Source organism: Gouania willdenowi, chromosome 4 (genome assembly GCF_900634775.1).
Source record: "Gouania willdenowi chromosome 4, fGouWil2.1, whole genome shotgun sequence".
NCBI lineage: Eukaryota > Metazoa > Chordata > Actinopteri > Blenniiformes > Gobiesocidae > Gouania > Gouania willdenowi.
The window spans coordinates 30,551,111-30,571,322 of record NC_041047.1 but is presented as its reverse complement, the minus strand read 5'-3'; the positions used below and the strand labels follow the sequence as shown (position 1 = coordinate 30,571,322).

Here is a 20,212-nt window from a genome sequence, read left to right as displayed (position 1 = left end):
TGACGTCATCTGTTACTGAGCAGTGAAAATAAATGACGGACATGTTAGTTAAAAAAAAACAAAAAAAAAAAAAAAACTGTGGTTTGAACATTTTAAAAGTAGTAAAGGGTTAAATAAGGTGTTATTTAGTCAATTTATCATAGCAAACAACTGAAGCATGTGATCACACACTGATTGTGTGTGTTTGATACGTTTTTTAACACCTGTCAGCGTTGATGTGCGTGCACATCCCTTAAAGCGATAGTGTATCTTTGTCATTGGGAGCCTTAGTGCTCTGCCCTGTGTCTGTCCCTGAAGCCCCTCCCTCTCTGTATATCCACAGCTTTCTCATTATTAATCTCTAATCAATGAATGAACACATTTATATCGTGCGGTAAACAGATCAGCGATGGATACACACGTATCCTTATATATTATTACACATGGAGACTGATATGTCATTAAAAATACAGTACACATTAAATGTGTAATAAGACAATGATTATATCATCATTTGTATGGATTTAAAATCATATTAAAACATTTACCATGATATTCTGTTTAATGTCCTTTTAAAATACCATATTAAAGTGGTATTTAAATAAAAAACAAAAGTATGTACATCTTTATTGAGTGCATCACTAAATGACTTCTTCTATAATGATGACGTGGTGCGTCTGCAGCTTAAGTCAATCCTGCTGTTTAAACCTGGTCGGAAGCAGGTTTAACTCACGGACTGTGTTACTATGGTAACCAAGGTGTTTTCTCGTTGATGAAACCACTGTTCCAGTTAGAACCCAGCTTAACGGAGCCGGACTCTCAGGTTAAACCTGGACTTAACCCTGAGCTGGGTTTGATCAAATACCCCCCTGGTATTTCTGCTTGTGTCTCCACCTCCCAGTGATGTCAGTGTGTTTGGGTTGTGAGTGATTATTTGTCTCATGTGTTGCACCCAGGTGTGGCCTGTTCCCAATCAGGCCTCCGTCACTATTGAACTGAATGTTTGGACACAGACTGATGGCTGGTTCATCATCTATGTTTCCTGGTCTACCGTCTTATGTCCTGCTACGTTTTGCACTTTGCGCCCTGGTTTTCCTTGTACCTCCTTTTTGGATTTTGGCTTTTTTCATTAAAATTGACTCCAATTTTCAACTTTACACCTGCCTGATTCTGTTTCTGCACTTGGGTCCTCCTCATCCTCAACCCCGCCTTGTGACAATATGCACATGTAGTCTAAGGTACAAGTGCAGCTCGCTGGTTCTGCAAACATTTGAAAAGTAAAATGAAGATAGAGCTAAATATTGAAACATTTTAGTGGTAAAATGCCTTTTGCCTTTTATTTTACTAAATATAACTTTAGAGCAGGGATGTCAAACTAATTTAAGTTCTGGGGCCTAATATAAAGTAGTTTGATCTTAAGTGAGCTGCAGATTTTAGGCGCGAATAGGAGCAATTTCAACATTTTCCCAAATTGACACTTTGTATAACGATACATACAGTATGCAAGGCACCGACAATATCCAAGCAATAAGTGAAATATCATTGATTTTGTGACTAATTTGTATTTAATTTCGGGAAAATTGTGAGAAGTAATTTCAGGGAAATTGAGTCCTTTGAACAATTTGAGATTTATTCATTTTTGAACAAATCAAAAATGGATGAAAACAAATAAACAAATCAGAAATATCTATGAAATAAAAGTGAATTTCAATATAATACACATTTGGTTCGTTCAACAAGTGATAGGAAGAAGCCTAGGCCCCCGGGCCTTGAGTTTAACACGTGCTTGAGAGGGTTCAATAAGACTAAGAGTAAACCAGGAGGATTCAAAAGACCCCACCCTGCACGTTAAAGACTATACACATGGTATGCTGTAAATCCCAAACTGGCCAAAGAAAGTGTGAAAAAACATTAGGAATTGATTGTCTCAGGGAGATTAGCTCCAAGCTGGAAGGTTGAAGGTTCAATAGCACAGGTTCCTCAGCTCACGTAAACACAGCAAGTCACTTGTCGTCTCCTGGACAGCCTGCCTTTGATCAGGACTACATCGCTCATCAGCCTCCAGCCACGTTCAGCTGGGAGACGCTTCTGCATTCCTGTCCTTGGCCCTACTGTTCCGATCATACAGCCGACGAGATCTTTTCTTTTGCTGCGTGCCAAGAAGCTGTTTGGTTTCAATCTTGATCCATAACCACACCGGACATTGTCAGATTTAAGAATCCTAATCTGCCGCAGGATCTGTTTAGAGGTTTTGAAAGGCAGGCAGTGATAATGGACTAACTGCCATCTCTAATCTTCTTTGGAATTGATTTCCAAGCCTTCATGGACAGCCTTGGTCAAGATGAGTTGAGTTTGATATTCCAAAACCTTAGTGTGGTTAAGGTAATCACTGTCATGAGACTAGAATAAAGAGTGGACGAGAACCAGGGGAACATTCTCGTAAAAATAGGGGAAAATTAGCTTTTGTTCGCCTGTAAAAACCAAACTATTTGAGGGTAGAAAAATGATAAAACACATTTAAGTCTACAATTCTGCATTTGACCTAAAAAAACAACCACAATTTTATCTGAACTCAATTCCAGGACAAAGCGACGGAGCCAGGAGCAGACATGCAATCACAGTGTATGATTGAGGCCGTCTGGCTCCTTTTGTCAAACCTACCTTCTTGTGGCTCTTGAGGACAGAGGGAGTCACAAAGGCCTTCTCGCACAGGTCGCACTTGTACTTCTTGTGGCCATCATGCACCACCTGGATGTGGACGTTGAGCGTGTCCTTCCTCTTGAAGGTGGCGTCGCACTGGTCACACTTGAATGTCCTTTCACCTGTTGGCGGGAGCAGAGGAACACTTGTGAGAGCCATGCATTCCCATTCTGCCATTGTTGTGCTTCCAAACACACAGTCATCACGCACAGTAAGAGGGGACCCAATTGTGGCGAGGCGATTGTGGGCAGAAAACTACAAAGAGGGAGCGTTTCATTGCAACAGACAACCTCAGACAATGAGTTTTTTTTTTTTCTTTAGTGGCCTGATTCTTTTTTTTTATTTCTCTTTTTACAGTTGTATTTTACAATGCATCTGTAGTTTGACACATCCCGTAGGGAACTGTAAAAAGAAAAAGAAAAACCTCCTTTTCCATATGTTTGGTCCCAAACTCAAACTGTTTTGTTTTATTGGGTTTTTAAAGAAGAGGACAGGCATGTTTTTACTCATGGTTCCACTGAGCTGCCCTGAAAAGTTGGACAAACAGTTCTCTCACTTTCCATACTAATGTATCTATTGTCACATTATTTGGAGATCATTTAATTTCCACAGAGTAATTTTGAGTGACACAAACAAGTGGGTGCATGCTTGCCCTAGCTCGTTCTCCTATTACCAAGACCGATGATGATCAGCTCAATAAATTGAAACAGCAGTGGAGGGACTTATCATGTTTCTCTGTGAATAACGTACAACACAAGTAAAAATGATGATCACCAGTTATTCCCACGAGCCACAGTTTGATATTAAACCAAGTTCTGAATGAACTAGCAGAGAAAGACATTTATGTATTTGCAGGACATGATTTATTGGTGTTAGCACTGAAGTCTTGTAGGTAAAGAACAAATGGGCGTGCTCCACACTGTAAGGCACAAGTGTCCAATAAGGATGCAACAAAAATTTGGCTAATAAATGTTCAGCTGAAATTAGCCCAAAGGTGCATTTTCATACTTTTATAACCAAAACAACCCATCCAAAACAGAACGTTGTAATGACGCATGCAAACACCGCTGCCAGCACGCACTTGTCTGGATACGGGCCAATGTTTCTGTGGTGTAGAAGTATTTCAGTATGTCTGAGCACTAGGGCTGAACAATTTTGGAAAATAATCTAATTGCGATTTTTTTTTTTTTTCCCTCAATTTTGCGATTTAATATGCAATTGTTTTTTCAAGGGCCTCTTGTCTATATAATGAGTTTATAATGAACACAAGCAATAAATCAATGTTTCATAATAAACAATTTCAGATTCATTTAAACTTTAAATAAACACAAAATATACATTTTAAAGCACAGATTACAACAATAAAGCAAACAAATCTGTGGCTAACTAACTTCACGTTTCATGAAACATGTGGACTGCACTTCTTAAACACTGTCTGAACTAAACAGGACATTACAAGACAGGACAAAAAGAAAAAAAAAAATGCAGCCTTTGCGATTAGAAAATTGTGTTTTCTATCGCGATAATATCGCAAATGCAATTCGTCGTTCAGCCCTACTGAGCAATAAAAGCGTCTCTTAAGAAGAGGTTGAGATGGAGCACGGAGTAAAAACTATGAAAACTTCACTCTCAAGTTCCTGCGTCACGTCGATGCTGTAGCTATGCGTACCCTCCAAACAACACGTCAGAAGTATAAATTAGGTTTTAGAGTCTGTCAGCACACGTTTCACTGAGATCTATTCAGATCCTTGACACTTCATCGCAACTGTACACGATCCGCTTTAAAGATCATTACTTGGATGTGAGAATAATGCAGTGTGCACAAGAAATAATCCACACCACGATCAAAGCAGAGAACCCGCTTAAAGAAGGACACAGCACAGGAAAGGGGAGCGAGCCATGAAAATTCAATTCAACTTTATTTATATCACACCTAATACAACAATTAGTCATATCAGCACTCATATGAGTAATGACGAAACACTTCAGAGACTGTTCAATGCTGCAGTTCATGTTATTGATGAGAAGAGAAACAGATTTCACTTTGATCAAGAACTTCAAAGTACTTTGTGTTTTAACAAGAGAACATATTTAATTTGACTCAGCAGACCAGTCAGTGATAGGCCTGTACATTATTTTATGTACATGTGCGTGGAGTCAAGGTAAACATTTTATTTTGTATATCATTTTATATTGTGCATTGTTGGAATGCAACTAATAAATATATAGTTTTAAAATGATTTATTCTTTGAAACATCATAAAAATGAATACAATTGTGATGCATTAGTGAGGTTAGTCCACAGTCAGAGACATAAATGTAATTATGGTACTAATATTTGGCATAATCATTTATTTAAGTTTTTGGTTTTCAACCTTGGTTTTGGTGCATTACAAAAGTCCAAATTACACTATTTGACCCTCTGAGACATTCCTGAGTCAGTTGATAGATGTGGAAAAGGAGTTGTCTTAAATCCAATTTAATCCAACTTTATTTATAAAGCACTTTAAAAACCCAGGAAGTGACGAATTGCTGTACAAAACTGACAAAAGTGCATACACTATCTCTCTAATAAATCAAGGAAGTTCTGCGTGTGTGTGTGTGTGTGCTTGTTAATATAAAATGAGTAAAGAAAACAACAAACACATTTATCACGAGCATGTCCCATAGACGGGCACTGTACTAGTAAGACAAACAATAAAACAAAACAAAATATAAAATAACAGTGTACATAAAATCAATGCAATTTAAAAACCATACACCAAAGTAAAAAGATGTGTTTTTTAAAAGAAACAGGCAGAGATGAAGTGACAGTGTGTTCCACAGCTTCAGACACTGCAAAAGTACGGTCGCCTCTGAGCTACTTTTTTTTGCTGTCTGGCACCGATAGCAGCCGCTGGTTTGCTGATCTAAGTGCCCGAGCAGGGACAAAGGGGTGAAGAAGATCTGCCAGTGTTTGGGTGCGAGGCCATGCAATGATTTAAAAACAAATAAAAAGTATCTAAACCCCAAGGTCTAGGCTGTAAATTAAAAAAATAAGACATGCCATTGTTTTCAGCAGAAAAAAGTGTTTTTTGGGTTTAGCTACTGGTACTCTTTAAAGTAAAAATGTTCACAATTATACTGCCACAACCTCTCTGATTGAAAACCTTTTCTTTAACATTTACGTGATAATAAATGATAGGGTGGTCTTTATGATATTTAAAAATGATGTTCTGAACCTGTAGTTTACGCTTCACGCAAATAACAAATGTATGGTTAACCATTCTCAGTAAGTGCCTAATCAGCAAACAAGCAATAAACTGCTAGAAAAAAATGATATTGTTTTTATTGGGGAAAAAATGGTTAAAAAAGCAATTTAATAATAAATCAATAGAGAAAATAATTGTAAAGTATTGAAATCTGTTTTTAATAGAGCTATATATATCTTTATTCTCTTGGAATAAGCCTGGGAGTTTCTAAAAAAAAAAGTTGTGTTTTTTCTGCAACATCTCACATACTAATCCCAATTAAACATAAGGTGGAATAAAAGTAATAATGTGAGACTTGTTTAAAACCTAGAACAGCTGTCCTTCACTTGCTTAAAGATCCCATGTCATGCTACTTTTCACCCATCTCTATTTGTTCCAAACTCACCTGTTTTCTAGAGTTTTAGCCTCTGAAAAGTCACTTTCTGAGCAACTCTACGTGCATATTTATGAGTGGGCGTGTCTATAAACGGGACACTGACTTCCTCCTCCCCGCACGGTGATGTCGGGCCAGAGGACGGCCCGCCCTCCTCCCACCCACTGGGGGGGCGGGGCGTTCGCTGGTACATACATAGACTGTAGAAAATACATACATAGAACTGCTGAAGGACGCTGAAATGCTCACCTTCACGAGAGTGTATGTTTACATGTCAATCACGGCAGAGAGCTTCCTGGAGGCACGGCTTCTCCAGCACAGTGCCGCTTCAAATTTGTCATCAAAGTGGGAACGCGTTATGAAATTGGAGCGAGGTGTTTGTGCTCGCCCTGCAGTAAGAAAGGAGCAAATCACCCTCTAACTAACGATTGAGGGAATCAATGAAAAAAACACTTTGAGAATGTGTATGAAGCCCTAATGGCACTTTTATCATGTTTAAAGCACAGAAAAGTCAGTTTAGTGTAACATGGGCCCTTTCAGTTCCTTTCACCTTTAGCAAAAAAAAACATAGAAATGATCATGATTCCTTATATGTCCAACATGACACACAAAGGTTTAGTGCTATAGTGTCAAAGCTTCAGCCAAAGCTCAAACAGCCATGAACAGCAAATTATCAGGAACAAGGAGGGAGGCATTTGATGGGACTCGCACATCTGTTGCTAATGGAAGTAGCCACGGGGGTAAGGATGAGATGACAGCTAATAAAAATGTAGGACTATGGTCTATAAAAGTTGCTCTGCTGCTTTTAAAGGTTACAATTTCAAGATCACTTTATCAAAGCAGAGTAAGGAGAGAAATCACTGACTCCAATGGAAAGTTCCTTTTAGTGCTTCAGCTGACAGTGTGATGATAAGTTTTAGTGTTTGAGGATATTTCTTCAGTCATCGTAAAACGTAAGTCACTAAACAGATCAGTATTCAGTTGAAAACCATTAAAAACGGAAGTTTTCCCAACATTAAGGGGTTGTTGGTTTTGTTTTTGTTCAATTGGATAATGAAATAAGATTTCCTTTTCCAACCTAAGCCCACTTTCTACTTTACACCATTAGTAACGTCACAGAAGTGAAAGAAAACAGGTTTTTTCTTCAAAACAATGAAAAATAAATCATATTTTCATATTTAAAAGCCAATTAATTACTCAAAGAATTAGAATGAAAATAATAACATTCTCCAAAAAATAAATATTTAAAAGAAGGGACTCTATAGAACTGACAGTGATATTCCAGCCACTAGTAATAAAAGCACTCCTACACTCATGTGGGACTGGAGCTCTGGACATGAAATCCTCTTTTTATAGTGTAACACAGTACTATTGTGGTGCATACAGATGAATGTAAGCCTTACCATAATTCTGTGGTTTTATTGCCTGGTGAATCATAGAAGAACTGCAAGCCCTGAACCACATTCAACAAATCCATCACAAATGCATTCCTGGGCCCCTGATTGAGCATACAGCGTGTGAACCAACTATCAAACTGCAATTCGTCTAAACATAGGAGTTGTTTTAAGACCGTCATTAGACCACTAAATTTGTGCTGTGGTATCTAGAACCAGGACGTTAGCAAAACTAGTAAATAATTGGATTAAGATCAGTGGAACTCAAATTGTTTTTGATTTCCCTCAAATTATTGTTGAACCAATTTCATTTTCTGGTCAGGAAAACTACGTCTGCTGCCAACGAGGAATATTTGTTACATAAAAGAGCATATAGATGTCAGGTAGGACAAACATGATCAGATGAAAACCACATGAAGGGCAGAAAATAGTCTGAAGTAAAGGCTGAATAATTAATTGCATTTGCGATATTATTGCAATATAATTTTCTAATCGCAAAGGCTGCAATTTTGTTACTTTTTAAAAAGATTTTTTTTGTACTGTCCTGTTAAGAGTGTTTAAGAAGTGCAGTCCACATGTTTACATGTTTCATGAAACGTGAAGTTAGTTCGATGTTGAAGATGTAAAGCTACAGATTTGTTTTGCTTTATTGTTGTAATCTGTGTTTTAAAATGTATATTTTATATATATTTAAACTTTAAATAAATCTGAAATAGTTTATTATGAAACAGACTAATTTATTGCTTGTGGTAATCGAAAAATACATGACAAGAGGCCCTTGAAAAAATAATTGCATATTAAATCACAATATTGAGGAAAAAAATCGCAAAATCGATTATTTTCCAAAATCGTTCAGCTCTAGTCCGAAACATCGTGCATTGCTGACTTGCTCACATTTTTTTATGTTTCCAAGCTTCTAACACCTCCACGACCCTGAAATAGGACAAAGCGGGTCTGAAAATGGATGGATGAATGGATGGATGAATGGAAGCCTCAAACACATCAACTAATGTGATCAAACCCCTGACATGTACCATGAGCAGCCATCATTATGCATTTTAAATGTGCATAATTATTGACGCTGTGTTTGCACACATTTGGTATTATGTTTTCTCTGAGTATATGTCTTCATTGCTGTGCATACAGTACTGTGTTGTGTGCATTGCACATATTTATTGGATGTATTTAAGTTCCCACATATTAACACCTCTGTTGACTGTGTCAACACACAACAATATCACCTGCACTACTTGTATTTATTTTATTTATATTCATCCTAATATTTATTGTTATTATTATGCTGTTTCTGGTTTGTTTTGGGGGTTCTTTCACACCATCCACCAAGTAAAATTCCTTGTATTATCTAAAGACTCTACTTGGTAATACAACTGATTGTGATTCTGATAATACTGACCCTCCTCTTTACTCAACCAAGGAGGTAATGTTTTCAGAGGCATTTGATTATCTAATTATTTTCTCTGTTAGCAGGTTGACGTCAAAAGTAATGAACAGATTCTGACAAAATTTTAACCAAAGTTAGAACTTGCGCCATGGGAGATTCTATTACATTTTGGATGGGATCTGGATCAACATACTGATCCTGGATCAGTTTCAAAAATCGATTGGCAAAATTTCAAAAAACTAATATCTCTAGCTGGGTTTCCATTACAGATTTTTGCGAAATAAAAGCGATTTTTCTAAATACCGAAAAAGTATAATTGCGATTTGAACGCGTTTCCATTGAACGTTTACCAAAAAAGTAAAGTCAAAACCTATTTATTTGCTAAAGCGTATACCGTATAATAGCAATAACCTCGGTCTCGTTTTTTTGGTCACAATCACAGACCATTACACGCAATGGTCAGCACCTCAGACCACTGCGAGAGACAATTACATTCAAAATCAACTTATTTACTAAAGCGTACATCTTATAATTGCGATAAATTAAAGCGGACAGGGTCTCCACTGTAGTGATCGCTGAGATCACTACGTGCGCCCAGTACAAGACAAAACCTCGTCTGTAATGGTAGCATTTCAGAGCATGGTGGAGACTGCAAAACGTTTAATAATAATATTGGCTGCCACCTCTGAACCTGGTTCCGCTGGAGATTTCTCCCTATAAAATAGAGGGAGTTTTTTCTTCCCACTGTCGCTAAATGCTTGTTCATGTGGATCTTGTTGGGTTCTTTTTCTTACTATGGACTTTATATTTTGTAAAAGCGCACTGAGATGACTTTGATGTAATTTGCGCTATATAAATAAAGTTGAGTTGAGTTGTTTTGGGTAGGAGCCTCGTAACTCCCGTGAAATCTCATCCTGCGAGACATCGCTGCAGGAAGATTAACGCTCCAAACCTCCTTATATCACTCTGTATTCCTTTGTTGTTTCACGTCTAACGTGGCAGTAATAACTTTAAATTATAATGCTAAGAAATGTCTCCTCCTCTGTTTGCACGTACTGCACCATGTTTTTTCGGAAAAGTGGTCATGTGACTAGGTACCTCACGTCATGTGACCATGTGCGTCACGCTCTGTGATGTGTATTTGCGGAAAAAGTATTTCCATAGCGCTTTTGCAACACATTTCATTATCAAAATGTCTGAAATTCCTCCTCATGAAAGCGTAAAAACTGTTTTTTAGAAATTCCGGTGTTTCCATTACCATTTTTTTCCAAAGTTAATGGAAATGCAGCATCTGTTTGTAATTAACAAATCTTTATGAAATGTGACTCAGTTATGTTGGGTACCCCCATATCCAAATCAGATTCAGATTGCAAATTTCATCGCAATTCTTCAAGAAAAAATGGGGGTACTTAAACATTTGGACCTACTGTATGACTATTAAAGGTCCTATATCATGCAAATCAACTTTTTTGAGCTTTTAACCTTGCTACAATGTTAAATCCTTGTCAAAAACACCCCCCAAAGTATTATTGGGGTTCTTTCCTGCATCTCTGAGAAATCCTTAATAATCCTGGTCTCTGAGCTGCTTCTCTGCCCTCTTCTGAAAAATGAGCGGTCTGTTCCGAACTGATGTCACAACGTTTGGACCGCCCCCTCCAGGAAGTGCCTGCTGCCGAAGCCGCGCCTCCACAGTGAACATACACTGTAGTGTATGCACTATTTGTTCATGCGGAGGTGTAAACCTCGCATCGCCTTTGACTTGATCTGACGTGTTTGTGACACAATGCGACACAACGGTTGGACAAAACAAATGATTATCACCTTAAATGCACTATTCCTGCATTTAGAAGAAGAGAGGAGGAGAAGAAAGTGACTTAGCAGCTTAACACTACAATGTCTGTTTGAAGCAGCAGGATGACTGCTGCTGCTGCTGTGAGACCCTGAAGGGCTGAGACGGACTCACAATCACAATAGCCGCTTAAATTGCCATGTGTTTTACTGTAATGTGCAGTTTTTTAGCTGAAAACAATAACAACAGTGTGTGAATAGCAAGAGAAAATCGCTTTGGTGATCACTGATCTCCCTCAGCGAGGAAGTCAGCGTCTATAGACACACCCACTCATGAATATACAGTACATAAGCAGGCACCAAACTGCCCGTTGCTCAGAAAGTCCTTTTTCAGAGGCTAAAACTCTGGAAAACAGGCGAGTTTGGGAAAATATACCTCAACTACTATGTTTTTGGGGTTCTTAGAACCAATGAAGATGGGTGAAAAATGCATGATATGGGACCTTTAATTGAGAGCATTTCAGGTATGAATGATCAATGCCAATATCTGGCAGAGAGGAAATTTGGCGCTTGGCAGAGATTTGCACTCTCTGAGTGTTCTTGTTATATTTTATTCATGTGTATAGAGTAAATAAAATCATTAATCTTATAGAACTGTTATTGTAATTCTATAAACCCTCAGTATTCACACTTACTGTTGTGGATGAGAAGGTGACGCTGCAGGGAGAAGGGGGTGCGAAACAACGCTTTGCACTCTTCGCACTGAAAAGGCCTTTCCTCCGAGTGTGTCTACGGGAAAAAAATAAAAACAGGCAGCGTCAGATTATTTTCTAATATAGTAAAGAAGCCGCCTCACGCCTGAGGAAGCTTTATAAATGGATGTGAGAAGATCAGCTGCAAAGCTCTGCAGCCAATTTGGCTTCTGTGTTTTGATGAGGAAAAAAAATGGTGTGATGCCCTCTGAGTTCAAAGTGCTTGTTTTTCTGCTGCTAACCTCCCTCCTCCAAGTATCCTCAGTCCATTTATCCGACTGACACCTAAATCCCAAAGGTAAACACAGGATTCCTCAGAGGCGGGGACAAACGGAGACCTCACAGATAATCACCACCAACAAGAGCCTGATTGATTTCAGCTTGACTAATATGTGAGGCTTTTAGCAGCTTTACTTATCAATGATATCTGATCGAAGCAAACCCCCATCAGCTTTATTTAGTAGAACAAAAAAAAAGCCATTACAGATACATTGAACAGTTCCAGGGTTGGGGTCAATTACAATTTTTAATTAGAATTACATCTTCAATTATCCATGTTCAGTTAGAACTCAATAACAATTACATTGACCTGCGCTTTTTCCATTTACAACTAAAGTTATTATTATTGTTTTCCCCTGAACGTAAATTACAATTACATTCTGAATTACTAAAGTTCCATTGCAATTAATCACAATTACTGAGCCTTTAATAAAACATATCGTTCCTCAAGTGTTAGCGGTTTGACCCATGTCTTAAAGCAGCTGTAAAATACACTAAAAAATATTATTTATCATCCAATGTGTTTTTTGTCTCTTGGTTACATTGTTATAGGATTCCCCATCAATGAAAATATTGGTTTTAAAGTTTTTGGTGTGGGCGTCTGAGCCTTTTTTCTGTCAGTATCGCCTTAGATTTCAAATTAGTTTCAAATGAAAAAAAGATCCCCAAGAGAACAACAAAAAAACTTGATCTGAAACATATCTTAATAAGTGTTAAATACATATCTGTGTAAGCCATAGACCTTTAACGTAGTTACCCAGTTCTGCGTTTAATTAAATTGTAAATGACAGTTTTTATAGAATCGTCATGCCAATTATAATAACAAAGTAAATTATCTCAGTTACAATTTAATTACAACAGCATCAAATTACAATTAAAATGACCACATAATTGTAATTAATTACCAAATTCACGATTAAAGTTATAATTGACCCCAACCCTGAACAGTGCAGTGAGTCACAGCCTCCTCTAACCTTCTTGTGATTCTTGTAGACGTTGCGGTGAGCAAACTCTTTCCCACACAGCTTGCATTTGTACGGCTTGTCCTCACTGTGGATGATCTTATGAGCCGTCACCTGGTCCAAACGCTTAAAGGATCGGCTGCACACCTCACAGGTATACGGTCGCTTCTCTGATCAGAGATGAACAAAGCATGGGACACATTAATCATATATCGTACGTCATTGTTTTTATAAGCAGGCAGAAATAAGACTTTTTTTCATTCTGCTCCTTTTAATTCAAAATGTATTTATTTTTAGCAGCGGCGAAAGTAATTGATTACATATACTCAAATTACTGTAATTAAATAGTTTTTTGGGGTACTTGTACTTTTATGAGTAGATTTTCAAGTCTGTACTTTTACTTGAACTTAAGTATTAATTATGCCAAGTAATCTAATTAGTTACTTTAAAAATCATAGTTGAGTACTGAGTAGGAGTGTGACGATATCTCGGTACGCCAATATATCGCGATATTTTCCGCACGATCGATATGCTCACGCTAAGAATCGATTTTTTTTTTTAAAAAAACCTTTTCTGTGTTTTCACTAAAATGTGCAGGTACGTCTTCACAGAAATGTTGTCACTGTTTGTTGAAAGAACCAATATATTGTTTTCTGGAATATTGCACTATAATGGTGTCACTGGTAAGAAAGACCCTATTTTTTGTTTACAGAAAGCACTATTGGAGATACTTATTCGTTTACATTGGTATGTTGACACTTATTTACAGAAATGTTGCACTGAAATAGTGTCACTGTTCATAGGACACTTTTTCAATGTATTGTCTTTCAGACATATAAAATGAAAATTGTATTTTTTCACTTAATTATTGATTATCGTAGATTGATTTCTGACCAATATATCGATAATCTCAGTATCGTCATATCGTGAGATAATCGTTATCGTGAGCTTTGTATCGCGTATCGTATGGTATCGTGAAGTACTCAGAGGTTCCCACCCCTAGGTGCAATTTTAATTCATATCCAGCCCTTTTATCTGCATTTTTTATAGCCAATAAGGGGATTTTATAGCAAACAAGTCAATGAAAACTTTACATTAGAACAACAAACAAAACAAAACAAAAAAAGGATGTTAATAATTGATCCTTATTTGATTTTGTGTTAAGATTTTAACCAGTTAAAAATTTATTCATGGATATTAAATCAATAGTCGTGGTAGTAACTGCACCTCATCTAATTTTGTTTTTTGTCTGCCAGAGACATTTGCTAAATAAGGAAATAAAAACCTAAAATGTGAAATAAAGCCAAAAAAAACAAAAAAAAAACAATCAAAGTGAGGAAAAATACATGTTTTCTATCATATCAATTGTTGATGATTTATTGATTGTTAGCGTTAGCGTTTGTAAAGCAAAACACAAAATGTAGAGCTTTAGTCTGGAGAGGTGACGTGACATCATTGCTTAAAACTAACCAATACTCAGAGTATTGTCTCAAATACTTTGTACTTTTACTGAAGTATATTTCTAACACCAGCGTTTTTACCTGTAATTGTGTAATATTTTACCAATGTAATAGTACTTGTACTTGAGTACAGATTTTCAGTACTCTTTCCACCACTCATTTTTTTGTTGTTGTAAATTTCAATGTTTTTATTGAAAGAAATCACTTTCAAAAACATATAAGATACATTTAAGATGAATTACATTTACCAAAACAAAATCACATTAAACACTTTCAAACAATCAGAATGCTATGCTATTTATTTCATTTATTTCCTTACAGTCATAAAAGAACACAAAAACAAGTGTCATTGCAAAACATCTCTGTGGATTAAAATTAAATACTTAACTGTCTGTTTTGGAAATTGTATCAAAATGACAGACTATTTGTATAAATACACTATACATAAATATTTTCTTTTTTTTTCTATTTTTTTCTTTCTTTTTTTTTTTTTTTTTTGAAGGACAGCGTGCACAGACATAAACATTTGCTTGATAAATGCACATTGTGTGCACTAAAATTAGCAGAAAAATCAATAGTGCTCCATGCAAAGAAACATGCTAAAGAAGTGGAAAATAAGGCAGGGTACATAAATACGTTTCTGTAGTTTGTATTGATATAAACCCTTATAACATTGATGGTAATTATTAGATACAGACAAACATTGGGACAAACTATTCCACATAGGTTATAGGGGGACACTAGGGACAGGATAAAATCCCAGTCACAGTCTCATTACAATTGGTTTATGTTTACTTTAGGGGACTAACAACAGAACATGTGCACTGTTTGGATGGGTGGGTGGGTTAGGAGGGGGTTTATTTAAATGGGTGCATTGTAAGGGTCAGGAATGAGGGGTTAGGTTTAGAATAAGGGAACCGGTCAGAGTTAGAAAAACTAGGGATGGTAAGAGAACTTATGTCATGTAGCGGTGTCAGAACTGGTGGTTCTGTGGGTGAAGTGCAATAAAAGTAAAACTAAATTATGTACAACTATTTACAAAGTAATCAACCCATAAAAACTCAAGTAAAACATTATTCTATAGCTGTAACAAATTAATATTAATTTGTTATTAATTGTATGAATACCAAAAAATGAGACATGAAATATTTAAAACATTAAGAAGTTTAAATAATATAAAAGTGCATGATTGCTTAATGAAATCCATGAAGACAGGGTTGTGGTTAGGGTTACGCTTATAGTGAGGCTTATGATTAAGCATTGAATAAATAGGAAGAAAAGTTAAACTGATTAGTTGTAGATTCTGAGACTGCAGGGGGTATTTCAGAAAGCAGGAGAACTTCTAGCTCCATCGGGGTGAAAAAAGTCACTCTCTTCCGGCTCGTTGCCATGGTAGCTCGTGGTATCTTTGCTCCATTGCTGATGGCTTTTATCATGCTCCTGCATGTGATTAACTCAAGGTTTACATACTCAAAGTTGATTGACCCACTACATACCAGCTGTAGTGGAACCGGACACTCAAGAGTTTCTCATTGCGAGGTATGTTAATTCAGAGTTTATGGATAGACTCAGAGTTTGTTGAACCTCCTTCCTGAAATACCCCGAGGTCTGCACTTACCTGAGTGTGTAATCATGTGTCGCTTCAGCTGATTGGTTGAAATAAACTTTTTGTCGCATGCGTGGCACTCAAAGATTTCATGCACCTAAAACACAGGAGCAAACAGGAGAGGAGTTCTTAACTTTTAGGCTTCTGCTGATGTTTGAAAGTGAAGGGTCTGTAAACGTTGGAGGCTGTCAGTGTGTGAGGGTCGAGTCAAGCACACTGTGGTCTGTCTTTATTAGACAGTTGTCGACTGACTGAGAAGCAATTAAAGTGATAAAACTTCCAATCCCTTTACAGCTTCAGAGTGAAGCTCTAATAACTGCACACTCAATAGTTCCCCGGCGTCCAGCTTCAATAGCATATGCTAATGCAGACGCAGCTCCTCTTGTTACGGCTGCTTCTGCAAAAGCTTCTTCAGCTAAATGATGATAATGGCAGTTTTAAGCTGCTTTACAGCTAACATCTCATTGTGTCAAGTTTGATTGCTCTTCCACTGGAATAACTCTCTCTACTCTTTGTGCTTCGACTGAAACAAGAGTATGAGCAAAAATATTTTAGTTGGAAATGTTCCCAAATTATGATTACTTGTCTTTGCAATGAACAGAATCAATTATTTTGGAAAATACACACGATTTCTGTTCCAACATAGAGGCCATTGTTCATATTCTGTCTTTCTCTTTTTGTTCTCTGACAATTTTTTACACTGGTTTTCAATAATTGCATTAGACTTTAAATCATTTCATAGTATATAACAAAGTGACTGTTGCACGTGAGGCAACCACACATCAAATCTCACACTTCTATTTTAACACACGGGGTGGTGAAAATGAAACAGGAGAGCATGGACATATCACAACATCCAGGTGACATTAAAGGCTGCAGAGGTTAAAAGTGATGACGAATAAGATGTTGAAAATGAGCTCGTCTTCACTGATTAATCAGGATGATAAATGTTGAAGGCAGACGATTAGAACTTCCTAATTACCTGCTGTTATCATTAATGAAGGACAGCCAATGACACAAGTTAGAGCCAACTTACACCCTCGACACCATCTAATAGTATCATTCTGAGTTTGTCACGCCACAGAAACATGTGTCATTGACCACTGAGCCAAATTTGAAAGGTGAAAAAAATCAGTAGTATGTTAAAATAGGTCTCAAAATCATGGAAAAACAAGCACTTCTCTCTGAGATGCTGGGGGCGTGTCAGTTAGAGGTGCTGGAACCATGCCCACGCGTGGGAAGGGCACCGCCTCTTTACTGTGTCTATGGGAGAGAGCAGTGTGAAAGTGGCTCCAGCATCAATAGTGCTTCCAAAATTGCTGGGATCAGGCCAAACGAGGTATCAGCGGAAAAGTCGGAATGTGTGCATTTCTCCCGGGTAGAGTCAAAAAACAAAATTGCGGTGTATAAACTTGCTCATTTCATTGAAAATGTGGCACCAGCGGATGCGTTTTATTCCCTCGAGTCCGAATATGTGGTTTGTTTTCGCTAGGGGCCGAATCACGCCCGCTGGAGGCCGCAGAAGTTTGGTGTGCTTCCGCAGAAGGGGCGGGTTTATGCTAATCAGGGCTCCGTTACGTAACGCGGCCCTGATTTCTGACCCGTCCATTAAATCCTGAACAAGAAATTGCAAACACAGTTTGTGAAGCCTAGCTCCACAATTACATTATAAATGGTTGAATGGCTTTGTGCATGTGTTAATGAATACATTTATGACCTATTTAATGTGTTTAGAAGAAAATGTCTTTACACGGACTTTAAAAACCTATTGGATTCTAATTATTAATACAAACCAGTTCTGCTGGTCCCTTATAAAACCTTTTACTTATACAAGTGTTTAGTCCTCTGACAAATTATTTACTCTCATTTAGCGACTGTTAGATCTCTAAAGCTTTTTCGCACTCCTGTTAATCAATAGCAGAACCAACCGACTACACTCATGCATCACAGTAAAATCTGTGGTACTAGAAACAAGCAATATCACCTCAATTTAATGAAATGTTGGCCTGTAGTTGGTAGAACTTGAGAAACATGCTAAAAAATGTGAATCTACATTGATAAATAGGACGAAGTTAAAGGTGGCAAAAGGAGGTAAAAGGACAGGTGGCACCATAGAATGGTCACCAATTGAGCACAGTGCACACACATTTGCTGATTATGGTCTATGGGTTTGTTTCATGTTCATTTTCCATGTTTAGGTTCACTTATTTAAAATTTTGGCTCTCGTTTTCTAAAATGACTTTGAGTTACTTTCATTGTACTCGTGTACGTGCCTCCTTCTCCCTCTGCACAAGATCAGCTCCTACCTGGAATCTCTCATTCAGATCTACACTCCCTCTCACCCACTACGTCTGACCGTGAAAGACGCTCGTGCTCCCAGACCAGACCAGTCCAGGACAGAGCTCTTATGGATTCTAATTCTTCATATTTTTAAAGAATTATTCCTCAATTGTGACGTAAGTTATTCTACACCAGTGTTTCTCCGTGATTGTGATTGGTCTGATGCTGAAACCTCCACTGCTGTAACAGGAACGTGCACATAGACACCCTGATATCAACTCGCTTAAATGAACGTATCTACATCCAGCTTTGTAGTGCAGAGGCTCTCTGATGGAGAATGTTTGGTTAGGTGAAGCCTGCAAACGGAGAGACTATTATCACCCCACATGTGCAGCTCAGCAACGTACAGAGAAGCTAAAATTCACAATAGCAAACACTCACACACTCCTGTGTGTCTCATAAATAACAAACTGAAGCACAAACACATACAGAGGCATCAACACATGTGCACTACTGTCTGAAAGTACATGAACCTATGCTAGCAGCTCTTGTCAGTGCAATCACCAAATAATACCCTAATACATGACAGTTATTAAAAATTATATGCTCCTATTTTGAAGGAATGTCCGCGCGATGACAAATTTAGGACCGTTGAGCTTACTTAGTGTGCAGCAGAGGAATGTGGTCTATCTAAAAAAGTCTTTGTACATTTAAAATACAAGTTTTTGCATGATTGAAAATGCTTTTAAAAAGCACTTAAACAGCTGTGCTTGAATCTGAAATCCATCACTAGGAGGGAGAAGTCCGACGCCAAGGTTAACAGTCTCAGCAGTCTGCCAACAGAGCCTCTTGGATTTCACAGGAACCGTGGGATGAGCTCGTGAAAAAGAAACCTTCCCTCTGCTCTGTGTCAGTCAAAATAAATTCATAACAACCCAATCATAAGGAGGAAATAACAAAGCTTTGGAGCATGAGAAGCAAGGCCGTAGATTAGGAGGCTGCACAGACACGGCAGTGTGACAGATATCGTCGTACAGCGGGAAACTGCGCCATAGGACATCGTGGTTAAAATGGATCAGGCTAAACTGTGCGAGCTTTACTAAATCCCTGCTGATTCAAGGCAAAATCTGCGGTTGGAGTGAAGGGAGCAATACAACACATGTCCTCACCTTTCTGTGCTCCTGTAAATTCAACGAAGAAGAGCACTTCCTGTTGCAGATAGTGCACGTGAGTTTCCGACGTGAACTTCCTATAAAGCAAGAGAATAAGTACATTTATCAAGTAATAGGAACGTGTTCACGATCACAGAAACTTTTCCAACATTTTGGGACCAGTTAGTTAATGCACCCTCAACCCCCGGCATCCTTATCCAAGTCTGAATTACATGACCCACATCTGCTACGTCTGATCTACTTCCCTCCCTGACTCCATACACACCCACACACACACACACACACACACACACGCCACAGCAGAAAAAACACATATCAGCTGTATGCGCCTGAGATGATTGTCCTAATCTCGAGTTGATACTTCATTCACGTGGATTGCAGCCGCCCCACATACCATCATAAATAGCTACGAAAGTCAAATTATCTGGAAGACTGAGCTGCCCCAGAACACACAGGTCAGCAATTATGGAGCACAAGCAATTAGATAGTATGTTAACATGGATTTGAACCCATCGAGGGCAAGAGCTGTTAGTGCCGTTCTCAGACTGCTAAAGCAACGTTAATCACAGAACACACTGCAAGATGAAAAGATGAAATAAGTGCATCAATCAGATGTCCACCTGTATGAACATTTCCTTTGTGTTTCTTGAGAGCGTCCTTGCTTTTAAACCGTTTTCCACAGCTCTCTGCTTTGCATATGAAACGAGCGTCTCCTTTGCAGGCTTCCTTATGCTGCTCAAAACTGTGCACGCAGGACACGAGAGACAATAAAAGATTTGTTTTAAAAGAAAACTCATCATATTCGTTGTTATTGT

At 37.9% G+C, this 20,212-nt stretch overlaps 1 protein-coding gene across 2 annotated transcripts in view; it reads right to left on the bottom strand.

Moving 5' to 3' along the window:
* Positions 1–20,212, bottom strand: part of prdm5 (PR domain containing 5) — a 70,669-nt gene that overhangs the window by 35,369 nt on the left and 15,088 nt on the right. For both annotated transcript variants that reach the window (XM_028444843.1, XM_028444844.1), the window contains exons 7-12: positions 20,018–20,139; positions 19,395–19,474; positions 15,958–16,042; positions 12,892–13,049; positions 11,582–11,675; positions 2,641–2,801 (exon numbers count right to left, since the gene is read on the bottom strand). In XM_028444843.1, the coding sequence (XP_028300644.1) occupies positions 2,641–2,801; positions 11,582–11,675; positions 12,892–13,049; positions 15,958–16,042; positions 19,395–19,474; positions 20,018–20,139 (700 nt within the window). The remainder of the gene's footprint in view (positions 1–2,640; positions 2,802–11,581; positions 11,676–12,891; positions 13,050–15,957; positions 16,043–19,394; positions 19,475–20,017; positions 20,140–20,212) is intronic.